This window comes from Eublepharis macularius, chromosome 13 (genome assembly GCF_028583425.1).
Source record: "Eublepharis macularius isolate TG4126 chromosome 13, MPM_Emac_v1.0, whole genome shotgun sequence".
In the NCBI taxonomy this organism is placed as follows: Eukaryota; Metazoa; Chordata; class Lepidosauria; order Squamata; family Eublepharidae; genus Eublepharis; species Eublepharis macularius.
In genome coordinates this window covers 45,018,038-45,030,276 of record NC_072802.1, presented here as the reverse complement: position 1 = coordinate 45,030,276, position 12,239 = coordinate 45,018,038, and the positions used below count along the sequence as shown (strand labels likewise).

The 12,239-nt window shown below is 47.9% G+C and overlaps 1 protein-coding gene across 3 annotated transcripts in view; it reads right to left on the bottom strand.

Annotated features, from left to right (window-relative positions):
- Positions 1-12,239, bottom strand: part of PHKA1 (phosphorylase kinase regulatory subunit alpha 1) — a 30,733-nt gene that overhangs the window by 1,972 nt on the left and 16,522 nt on the right. For 2 of the 3 annotated variants that reach the window (XM_054995744.1, XM_054995747.1), the window contains exons 19-32: positions 10,573-10,749; positions 9,938-10,026; positions 9,526-9,662; positions 8,860-9,016; positions 8,529-8,608; positions 7,704-7,782; positions 7,480-7,609; positions 7,060-7,161; positions 5,762-5,877; positions 5,063-5,101; positions 3,319-3,363; positions 3,037-3,192; positions 2,078-2,131; positions 503-703 (exon numbers count right to left, since the gene is read on the bottom strand). In XM_054995744.1, the coding sequence (XP_054851719.1) occupies positions 503-703; positions 2,078-2,131; positions 3,037-3,192; positions 3,319-3,363; positions 5,063-5,101; positions 5,762-5,877; positions 7,060-7,161; positions 7,480-7,609; positions 7,704-7,782; positions 8,529-8,608; positions 8,860-9,016; positions 9,526-9,662; positions 9,938-10,026; positions 10,573-10,749 (1,562 nt within the window). The remainder of the gene's footprint in view (positions 1-502; positions 704-2,077; positions 2,132-3,036; positions 3,193-3,318; positions 3,364-5,062; positions 5,102-5,761; positions 5,878-7,059; positions 7,162-7,479; positions 7,610-7,703; positions 7,783-8,528; positions 8,609-8,859; positions 9,017-9,525; positions 9,663-9,937; positions 10,027-10,572; positions 10,750-12,239) is intronic. The other variant, XM_054995745.1, reaches the window with a different exon arrangement.

Sequence of the window (12,239 nt, the reverse complement as noted above, 5' to 3'; positions counted from 1 at the left end):
AGGGGGAGGAAGAAGAAGAGTTATTGTTGGGGTTTAGAATTCAGGGCTAACACCCTCCCACACACAGAGTTTATCATTCCACTGTTCTACAAACAAAAACAGGCACTCGTTTATCCATCACTCGCATTGGGGGAGGTTGCATAGATTGCTTTTGCAGACTTTGGAGATTTAATGTTGCAGCCATATATTGGGGTGAATCCAACCATCCTCCAAGGGAACTGGGCTCTATTTTGGGTGGGTCTTTCTCTTACAGAAGAGCCATTTAAGTAAGAGGAATGCTTCAAATGTGGCTCAGCCTACGGAGTAGTAGTATTGGGGTAGGATCCATCCCATTAGGCTGACTTTTCAGATAGCAGCTAGAGGATTTAAATTGGGGAGGACAGCACAGATTTAATGTTGCAGCCCAGCCTTTAATGGCAACGCACTCCAGCCCCCAGTATTCCCTTGCAGACCAAGGCGGCGTTAGCTTCGGTCCCCCAGCCTGACCAAGGGAGGACTCTACCTGTTCCTCGTAGAATAAATCGTTTGCAAGATGCACAATCTTCTCCACTGCGATGATGCTGCCGAGGCAGGGCACTTCCACCTCTGCCAGCAGTGTCAGGACCAGAATGGCCTCGACAAAGAGCTGCCGGTATTCTGGCTGTGGGACTCTGTTTAGGACAGACTCGACATGGACTGCAAACTTGATCTCTCCTGGAGTCATCTGACAAAGGGACGCAAATAGGAACACACAGAAAAAGAACAGTAGATGTAACACTGGAGAGCCAGTGTGGTGTAGTGGTTAGATCTGGACAAGCTGGGCTTGATTCCCCACTCTGCCATGAAAGCTTGCAGGGTGACTTTGGGCCCGTCATATACCCTTGGCCTAACCTACCCCCACAGGGGTTTTGTTGTGAAGATAAAAATACAGAAGAATGATCTTAGCCACTTTGGGTCCCCACTGGGGAGAAATGTGGGGTATAAATGAAGTAAGTAAAGTAAATGAATTGACCCACTTTTTGCAAGGCACAAGCCAACCTGCATGCTCCATCCATATTTTGGAAAATGGTCTGAGTACCTTCAAGTACTCTGAAATGGGGAGGAGGGATACGTCCCCAAACTGAATGAATGGAGGCAGATGGGAAGGCACTGAGATGCACAGAGCCTCCTTCTTCAATTCACAACTGATAGTTGGTTGTTGTGGGTTTTCCGGGCTGTATTGCCGTGGTCTTGGCATTGTAGTTCCTGATGTTTCGCCAGCAGCTGTGGCTGGCATCTTCAGAGGTGTAGCACCAAAAGACAGGGTGACACTGTGACACTGAGAGACCTCTGTCTTTTGGTGCTACACCTCTGAAGATGCCAGCCACAGCTGCTGCCGAAACGTCAGGAACTACAATGCCAAGACCACGGCAATACAGCCCGGAAAACCCACAACAACCATCGTTCTCCGGCTGTGAAAGCCTTCGACAATACATCACAACTGATACTTTCTGGTTTTAAAAGAGGGAAATGGCTACAGGGAAACAGCTGTACAAAGGCACGGAGCCCACGGGATGGGGGTTCAGAGTGCAGAACTTCTGCACCACTGGCATGCAAATGGCAGGTCAGCATCACTCAGGTTTGCATCTCTTGGGAGCAAAACTAAAGCACAAGCATCTCTGTCTCCTCCACCAGCTCAGCAGAGACTCTGAGCTGTTCTGCAGCTGCCTGGGCAGCAGTTCCTGGTCCTGGGAAAGAAAAGGGAAGACCACGTTCCACTCCTTCATAGACATGGGGATGGGAGGGAAGAGGGTTGGTGACAGTGAGAGTAATTTAAGGAAAAATAACATCACCCATTTACAGCACAGATACAGATACAACAGAACCTGTACAGTAGTCACAACAACCTGGTGTGAAGCCATTCACACCCCTAGAGACACCACAGCTTTAAAATGAAAGTCAGCAGAGCCAATGGGACACGGCCAGAAGGTGTATCCAAAGTGTGTCGCCAGCTGTTTCTCAGACAGTGGAGCAACGGCCTAATTCTACTGAAGACAGCAATGACAGGTGGGCCACAGGACACCCAGCAAGGGAGGAAGGGATGAGACTGAACTTTTACCTCTCTGGTTGTTGAAGACGGAAGAACAAAACCTTCCACGGACAGTCCATGGCACTGTAGGCCAAAAACAGAAGAGAAGTTAAAGAACATGGCAGGGTTCTTGGCCCCATTACTCTGTGCTGAATGCAGTTCCGTTATAGGAAGGTGGATTTATGTATATATTTTGTCATTTTAACCCTCGTAGATCACAGTTAACCATGCTTTTTGGCTCAGGAGCATTGGGACTGTTGCATCAACAGGGACCATTTCAATAGAAAGTATTATCTGAGCCAACTTCCCTCTCACACCCACCGAGACTTATCTATCACAAAACCTTCCACAGACAAGGACTTTGCATCCTCCCCTTGAATGCACTTTACCACCCAAACGTGAGGCTAGAGAGCACTTTCTGCCAGTAGTCACAGAAAAAATGTGCTCTCTTAATAATAATAACAACATTCAATTTATATACCACCCCTCAGGACAACTTAACACCCACTCAGAGCAGTTTACAAAGTATGTTATTATAATCCCCACAACAAAACACCATGTGAGGTGGGTGGAGCTGAGGGTGCTCTGGAAGAGCTGTGACTGACCCAAGGTCACCCAGCTGGCTTCAAGTGGAGGAGTGGGGAATCAAACCCAGTTCTCCAGATTAGAGTCCCGCACTCTTAACCGCTACACCAAACTGGCTCAACTGGCTCATTAATTTTGCACAGCATTCAGAAAGTCTTAGCTAACATTTGTCCTGTTTGGATGACAGATACTGTGATCCCACCTGCAAAGTAGTGATAAAACTAGATGACCTTTGATAGGGAGCGGGGGAAGGACAGTAAGGAGAGACAGAAAGACACTTCCCCTGCTAGCATTGCTGCTGCAGCATCTGAATCTCCTCCAAGGAGCCTTTTTTGAAAGCTTATTTTTACAAAATTTAATACCCTGCCCCTTCCATAAAGTTCAGGCAGCTTCATGATTCTCACCTTCTGCAGGATTTTCCAGACCTTCTGGTAGAATCCCACTGGGACCCTGTTGAGGGCCCCATCCAGCCGCCGGCGTCTCTGCCACTGGCCTTGGCGCCCATCCTTGGAGGGGCGGTCTTCAACTGTGCCACTTTGTGCTGTGGGGTGTCCGGATAACTGAGAAGGGAATACAGCTTGTGCTGGGTGGCCAAAGAGCAGTGAAGCCAGGGAGCCTCCAGCCCACCCCAAAGGAAGAGAAGCCTTCCAGCCCGGCCCAATTGTGTTCACCACGGTGCTCTTTACCTGGGAAGCTTCCATGCTAGCCTCCAAGGAGTGCAAACCACCAGACTAGAAATAAAGAAAAAGAGAACAAGAGGAAGAAAGAAAGGATGCATCATAGCCTGCTGAGTGTATCAGGCCATGGCAACAGCCACTGCATGGGCACAGAAAGCCAATCTGGCAGCTCTCCAAAGACGGTAGAATTAGATCCAATTTAGGACATGAAGCTGCAGCCTATTTTCTGCTAAAGCAAAGCTGAGAGAACGATTTACAGGCCCTCCTATTAGAAAGCCAGCAAGGAAGGGTGAAGGATGATGCCGAGATGGTCTGGAGCAAATACCATCCTATGCTAGGTCTCAGTGTGAGTGCTGGCACTGGGCCTGGGTACAAAGCCACCTTCAGTCAGCAGGCAAGCCATTGCAGTTAGCAAAACAGAACAGCTGTAGCACCTCAGCTGCTGGGAGGGAAGGTTAAGGGCACTGTGGAAGTTATTATGTAATAGCCGAAGAAAGCTCCCACTCTCCTTTTCCACCAACTATGCAGAACCAAATTATTAAAGAAGGTTTTTTTTTTACTCAGGAAGGCTGTACTGTAGGGAAGGGGTCTCAAAGAGATGCATTAGCAAAGGAATAGGGACTATAGACTATACTACTATGCACTGCCTATTGCTGTAAGTTTGATCCTACTGGGTAGTTTCTGTGTTATTTAATATGACAGGTTTAGAATTGCTTATTCTCAGTTTCAGCATTTCTTCAGCTCTGCATTAGATTTCTGCTTGTTTTCAAATCTTTGCAAATGTGTGTTTATATATCCTTTTGCATTGTTTATAGAAAAGTCTCTGTAATTGATTGTATTGAATTACACTGTGTAGTCTGCCTTAAGTCTCAGTGAGTCTATAAATAACATACAATTACATTTTTATTTTATGTCCCACCCCGCCCACACAGAGAAAAGGCTGAGCGCTTGCTTGGTTTTGACCCCGAGGGAACTGGAATAGAGAAGTTCATTTATTTAGACATTTATTCCCTGCTTTTCTCTCAAACAGGGACTGAAGTAGCTTTCAACTTTGTTCTCTGCTCCTCCACTTCATCCTTATAACAACAGTCTTGTGAGGTAGAGAGACAGTGACTGGCCTACAATCACACATAGATGGGGATTCAAACCTGAGACTCAATTCTTAGTCTGAATTACCCACTATGCTGGTACAGCATGGCATTTGCCCTCTTATATAAGCACAAGAGCTTGAACATTGCAAGGGATAATTTCTGCCAGTACCAGGACACTTTACACTGCAGGGCACTCAAAGGAAGGCCACAATGTGTAACAAAGGGCTGGAAATCCAAAGTGGGCATCTTACTGCATGCCTCATCACTACAGGATGCTGCAAATTTCTGTCTACCAGGCCAACAAGTTAATGAAAAGGGTAGTACTTCCTCCCCTTGGCTTTACTGGAGGTCTATAGGACAGGATGATTTTTGGACCATGCACCCAGAACTTCCTTCTGAAGATCCTATTCTTCCACAGGCTTGTCAGACTTTATTCTGAAGAAAGTTTCAAGAGTCTTAATAATTATGCAGAAGTTGCATTTACAAAACTTCTCCCTTCCCGTTTTAAAAAAAGGCATCTGAACAAGTTTGTCAGAGGGGTAATGCAAGCTTGATGCTAAACCAGCTCACTCGCCCATTTGCTCATGCAGGCTTAAAGGCTTCCAAAACTGAGCATAATAGTGGCAGCATTAGCTGGTATTTGGAAGGGGCAGGGGGTTCACCTTAATTTCAGACAGAGACTGCCTACGTTTATCCAATTGCTGAAAGAGAAAAAGAAAAAAGGGAGGGAGGAGCAATGAGTTTCAGTCTTGGCAATATTGCCACCAACCTCCCCAGATTTCTTGTTTTTGCTGTAGGAAGCTTACCCAGCACCCCGGGCATCTGGAAGCTCGGAGACAGCCCCCAACTGGCACAGAGGGCATGCACTTCAGCACTACTCCCCAGCCTCAGCACAACAGGAAAAGCAATTTGCAGGTCCCCTTAGCAGCAGCCTGGATCAGACAGGCATTGGTGCCAGCCCACCATCCCTCTTCACAAGCTTTCTGCAGACTCAATTCTAGGCCACATTTGCCTTGAAAGGTGTCATCGGCTCATGTAGTTCCAGTGTGGTCTATACTGCTTTTTCTGGCACCAAGTTATTACTTCCTGAAACCATACCTGATTTCCCTGCAAGAAGGCACAACCTTTGTATGTTCACCCTGAAGGGTTTTTTTCATTTGAAAACTGCGTGACAATGTTAAGTAAGAAACAATATTGTTTATACTGTCACAAAAAAACCCTGAAAGAAAATCAAAGGCAGAGAAAAATATTTGGGTGCAGAAGAGAAGAAAGAGAAGCCTGGGTGGAGCTCTTAGTGGCTGCAGCACCCCACAACCCACCAAGAGGTAACCACTTCAGTTGTGGCGCAGACTCAGCCTGACCTGTTTGATCTCGCTCTTGAGCCGGATGATCCCAGCCCGTTCAGTTTTTGTTGCTCCAACTGGGCCAACTTCACGGATGGAGACAGCTGGAGTCAATGCTGAATCCAGGGAGCGCACTGCAGAATGAGGGAGAGACATCGTCAAAATCTGGAAATGCCCCAATAACCCTGCCCTGTGCTCCAACGAGGCTTTTATGATCTGGGCATTCCCATGTCCCATTCCACATAAGAACCAGTCCATCAACAACCACAAGCACATCAACACTCTGCTTCTGCCAACAGCTGCTGGCTAAAGTAGCAGCATCCAACCAGGGGCAGGTTGCCAGTTTTCAAGCACCAATTCCCTAAGTGCTAATACCAATTATGACTGGCACACAGAACAGCTTTCTGCAATGGTCCCAGAAGAGAACTCCATGAGTAAAAGTTACATGCGGATCAAGATTTTTCAGAAAGGAGAATTCCACAAGCTATTTACTTTAAAAATGTACATATTGCCTCTCCAGGGACTTAGGGGGCTCACAAACTAACACAATACAACATAATGGAATAGGGTTGTAGTCCACTGCAGTGCCTAATGTAGGTATTATCTACATTTACTGCTTGTAATCCGCTTTCTGTATTGCTTATAATATCTTGCCTTAGATAGCTTGTTTGCTAATTCTCTAATCCTAGTCCTATTGCAATGTTTATTGGTTGTCTTGTGCTATTTGATTGCACGATCTTATATCCTATAATCAGCCTTGAGTCTCGGGGAGAAAGATAGACATAAAATAAAAAGAACCAACAACATAAAAACAACAAAAAACAGTACAAAAACAAACACCAAGCAGCCTAAAATGATCTCCATACAACAATCATGAAGCTGGAAGCAGGATAGTAATAAACTTAAAGATGGAACCTCCTTTTAAGTGTGGGCAAAAAGAAATGATTTGACCTGCCACCTACAAGGTGAGCAAAGGAGGTGCCAAGTGGTCTGGTGGGGGGGCAGATTTGCAAGTAATTAAATCTAAGAGAAGCTCTTGGGCAGTTAGGCAGTCTCTCTCTTACAAAAGAGGGATTAAAAAACAAAGCTCTGTTATCTGGGGACTAAGGAGAAGAGAAATGCAAGAAGCAGGCAAAAAACAGTAAGGAGATGCTCTGCCGCTTGGAGAGGAGACAACCAATAGTAGGCATCAGCACACAGCCAGCACAGTCATGGTGGGCATTGTGAGTAAGGCGGAGGGCTCTGACTGATCAAAGTCAAGGCTTATCCAAATCAGCCTCCTCCCCAGCCAAAGCCCTTAAAGCTGCTACACTCACCACTTCTCTCCACTCCAAATTCCTTGCCACTGAGGATGTGATGCAGAAGGTTCTTCATGTCCGAAGGGCTGAGATTCATCAAACTCTCGGTGGCTTCCTCAGCTACAGAAATAGATACCTAAGGTGGGTGAGTCCTCCCTTCCCCTGCCCTGTTCCTATCACTTACAATCAACAGCAAGCCTGCAGGTACTCGCCCAACCAGAGAAGACACTCTCCAGGGCACAAGATGCTGCCAGGAAGCTCCAAACTGAGACGCTGCAGTTGGCCTTAGATATTCCATACCTTGCCTTCACTGGTTGAGTGTGGAGAAGCCCTAGTGTTTCCCTCCTGAGGCTATTCAGAGGCCAGATGCAGCTAAAATCAAGGAAGGGGCTACATCAACTGCAGCAGCACACGGCTGCGCAACACAGGACCACCTACCTGAGCAACACAATGACTGAGCCAGTTCTGTTGCCATCACCTGGATGATGAGTCCAATACGTAGACGGAACATCTCGGCAAAGAGGGCTGGCTGCGTCCGGATGTACATGGCTAAGTAGACCATTATCTCCTGCATGGAGAGAGGAGGGGGAGGGGACAGCTGGTCACAACTCCAGCTTCCAAGTATTCCCCCAGTTAGGAAGTGGAGTGGATTCATCTCTCACCTGAGTCAGGATGGAGACACTCATATTCTTGTCGCTGGCTTCATCAATCAGACGAGTGAGCTCCTCGTAAGGCAATGGGCTGTGAAGGAAGCAGTGCTGGAGATGAAGGGGGTCTCTCAGCACAGAGGCTTAAAGCTATGTCCCAATGCTATCAGATCTACATGGGCACAGATCTGGTATTGTGCAGAAGAAAGGATGCATATTTGCCCGCCCCCACCAACATGCCATTCCAAGTCAGGTTGGTGCATCTTTGGTGCATATGTTTTCCCAGTGCAGAATCCAACATTGTGTCCTTTTCTCTCGTATATCTTCCTCTCCTTGCTCTCTACCACCCAATCATGCATTAAAAAAATAAGTTCCACATAGATCTTAACGTAAGGAGTAAATTATGCACATCTGACACGCATTCTGTGCATAAGGCTCGTGGGAAGGGGTAGATATGCATAAACCATGTCCCTTTGTGTCCCCTCTGTGCTGCTTTTCAGCAGTGGGGATTGGGTGGGGGAAGAAAAGCTTTTGGAGCAACACAAATAACTCACCATGGACTCTTCTCTGCCGGCACAAACAGTTTGAGAAACTTCCCATGTAAGGATGCCTCAGGCAATCCCACTCACTCTAGGGCCCATGTGTGCACTTTGTGTGTGTGCTCACAGAAAGACATTTGCCGAGCAACACACTGGCCCACAAGCCCTTTCCCTCTGGCTTTCACAGCCTCCCACATGCACCCAAAACAGACCCACATGCCTAATACCAAAACAGAAAGTTCCATGCAAACTGCAGAATACACAGGTTTCCTGTCTACCCTGGTAGCAAAGGGGGACTCACGCTGAGATGGTCTTCTCACGAGGCTCAGGAGGAAGCCCCACAGTCAGGTGCTTCTGGTGTGACAGCAGGCTAGTGCAGGCCTGCCGGCGGAAGAGACTGTCAGGCAAATTATCAAATTCCCACTTAGGCGGAATGAATCAGAATTTAGTCTGATTCAGTGACACTTAGTAACAACATAATGAAGGAACAAAGAGAGATGCCTTCTGCCTCCCACCCGTAAGCTGGAACCAGTCTCTGATTCAATACCCTTTGGTAGGTTGTTCTGGGCCCTTGCAAACAAGAAAGCCTCTTCCAAAAAGGCAGCTCCCAACACAAGAGGAGGAACCATTACCTCATCAAGAGCTTCCACCTTCTTCTTCAGGATCCCAGAGATGTACCGAATCAGGGCCCACTGGCGAGTAGCGCCAACTTTGCCATACAGCTCTGTGAGGAGATCAGTGACCGTAACCCCAGGTTCACCATAGATCTCTGTATCCCAATCTGGCCCCCTGCAAAAGAGAAACATCATATAATTCAGAGAAGGGTCCAACTTGCAGCCCAGCCCTAATCTCTGGCCACCTGAAGGAGCCCAAACTTCCTGCTCTACATGCTTTGGTTCAGCTCTGCCCTACAATAATTCTTCTACCTTTTGCATTCAAGATGGCAGCGACCACTTTGGAGATCCACACAGCCAGATCGGCTTAGTCATGAAAACACACACACAGCTGCAGAACTCATGTCCAAATGCTAACCACCTAGAACAATCCAGGATGGTAGCAGCCATAATGCACAGGCCTCATGGATTTGACAAACCAGGCCAGGAATCCTGGCAATTTGGTGTGGTCAGAAAGAGGCAACATATGAAGACCACAATGCTGTCACTTCATGCTTGCTGAACAATGGGTCTATGAGGCCATCATCCATTAGAGTTCTCTTCCCTTCTATTCAGCAACCTTAATGCAGGAGCTATCTAAACCACCTTAAAAGCGCAAAAGGGGATCCCCGCCCATACTCCTACTTGAGGGTGTAGAGCATATAGAGGTAGTTGGCCTGGTCCTGAAGGGAGCGGCATTCGCGGAGCTGTTCCACTAGGGCCTTGCAGTCGACATTCCCAGCTGCATCCTTAGGGAGGTTCACCTCAACAGGGATGGACGGCTTGTGGGGAAGACAAGGCCAGACTGACTTCAGGACAGGATTATGCATGACCACGTCCTTCCCCCCACCCCAGCCCCTGCCTGGCATGCTTGATGCAGCCCTAAAACGCCGGAGTCACAATGTCAGTGCATTCTAATCACAGTTTGAGACGGAACGTGTTAGGAAGAGGTAGGCAGTCAGACAGGCCATGAGATCCAGAATAGTCTAACTGTGGACTGTTCCTTCTCAAAAAGCAGCACCTCTCAGGCCAAGTGAGCAAACTCCAACAGCCTCACCTTGATGTCTCTCTTCTGCGGTGAGCCTAGCAAGTTGACAGATGGCTGGGAATCCTGGAAAAGCTTGGAAGGGATGTACATGTTGATATCTGCAAGAAGCCAAATGCATGCACAGCTGCTGGAGGGTGCAGGATCCTCAAGGTGTTGCATTTCAGTGAAATGCCTCCCTCTCAAACCCAGATGGATCTTGATGTTACTCTGACAGGGCCAGGAGCTGGACATACAGCTCAAAACAGGTCTGTGACAGAGAAAGAGGTCTCCAGAGGGGACAGTGGTGGGAAGGACCTGGCATGGTACACACAGCGCTGTGGAATTCAACACTTCCCACTCTTAGTGCAAATCAGAGAAGTTTCTGAACAGACATGCAGATTAATTACTAGAACATTCACAGATAATGCAGATTAATACACATGTACAGATGTTGGGTCCAGGCTCAGAGAAACATTCTATGCCATTTACAGTTGCACATGAAGGAAATTTCTGCCATAAATTCTCCTGTGAAAATGGCACAAGCAAAAGGGGAAACCATACTTGGGGGAACTGCTCTTCTTGTTCAATATTTGAAAAAACTGAAACCTCCCAAAAATGGGGGGGGGGGGGGGTTTGATGGTGACAACAGTGCCACTTTAACTTACTCTGTACATGCAGCTCTTTGGCCTTTGTCATCAGAGACACGAGATCACGGGTGGTATGCACTGCCGCACGGAAGCGATGCAGCCCCCCCTTCTGAGCTGCTGCAGACAGAGTGGCCTTGGGAGCTGTGTGCTCCAGGAGGTGGTCTAAATACTGGGCAACTTCATCACAGATGTCAGCTGGAAGGAAGAGTCTGAGTTACTTAGAGCTCGAGAGGGAAGCCACCCTGGAGATCAGCAGCGAACACCTGGCATGCATGCCCTTTCCTGGGCAAAGCAGGCACAGAGGAACAGCAAGGCCCCGTCATTCTCTTCTTGCCCAGAATATGTTTTTTATCCACAAACCTTCAAGCAGTTCTTGCTCCCATTAGGTGTTCAATGTGAATATCATCCCTTGCCAGTAGCTCATCTGCATTACAAATTCCCCTCTTCTGCTTTCTCTTCTACAAGCACAGCTATTAAACCTCAGTTGCAGACACACACAAAACAGGTTGTCAAAGGAAGGCAACTTTGGGTGATGCGTCCGGTGTTCACAGAAACCCATCTAATGCCTACACTCTACTTCCCTCAGGAAAAAGATCTTCCCCAGACAGCAGGTTTCAGGGACACAGCACAAGCTGCCTGTGATTTTGCTCCACTTGCAGCCAGAGGTCTGGAGAAGCACACAAAGGCAGCAACATCATGGTTTTGGAAACTGAGTTGATACTGCCACTATGGTGCTATATGACTAAAAGACACCAGTGTTTCACATGGTCTACTCTAAGCCACCTAGCAGCAAAGCCAAACAGCTGCCCACCAGCCATCCCACCAGCAAGTGTAATAGTGAGAGAGAAAGAAGCACCACTTCAGAAAGAAGAGGCTAGCACCACCACGAGCTGTGCAGCATGGCAGACTTCCACAGCAGCTGGCCAAGCAGATGACCCCAATGCTGGGAACAGGAGTAGCATCTCAAGCTCTGTAGCACCTCCATCAGCTGCTGAAGGTTGTAGACTCTGCATTCAAGGCAGAGGAAGATACATGCAAGGGAGCCATGCTCCTGGGGACAGCAACCCATTCTTTGCTTACTGCTTCCCTCTCCCACATGCTCAATGGAAGGCTAGGAAAATCAGAGGCTGCCCATCTTCCAAAATGAGGACACAGTTAGGAAGAGTCTCTTTGTGGGGCAGGAGCTCCTTCCCCAAACAGCCTGAGCAGAGAAGCTTCCCTGACCATTGCTCGTACGCCCCCATGTTCCAAACACACTTGTGTGACCAACAGACCAAGCATCTCCACGTTGCCACGCTTTCAATGAACCACTGCAAAAAAGCAGGCGAGGGGAAGCCAGCCAGCCAGCCACCCAGGCAAACCCCACATGCAGCACTGCAAACTCACAACACTAATACCAGCATCCCAAGGTGGTAGGGAGGGTGTGGCCACAAGCCAGTTACGGGCACTGTTAATGGGATGAAGGGATTGATGGAGGAATAGGAAGAAGAGAGGAGAGTTAAGAAGATTGTTTGTATAGGCAGGGGATTGCTGGCGATAGCAGAGGGACAGGTCACAAGAGCTCAAGGACTGCTACAGATGCCAGATCTGGAAATGGGCAGCTATTTGGAGAGCCTTTCATCCCGGGATTGGGGGGTGGCAGGGGCAAGAGACTGCACACACACGCTCACCCATTTTCTTCTTGA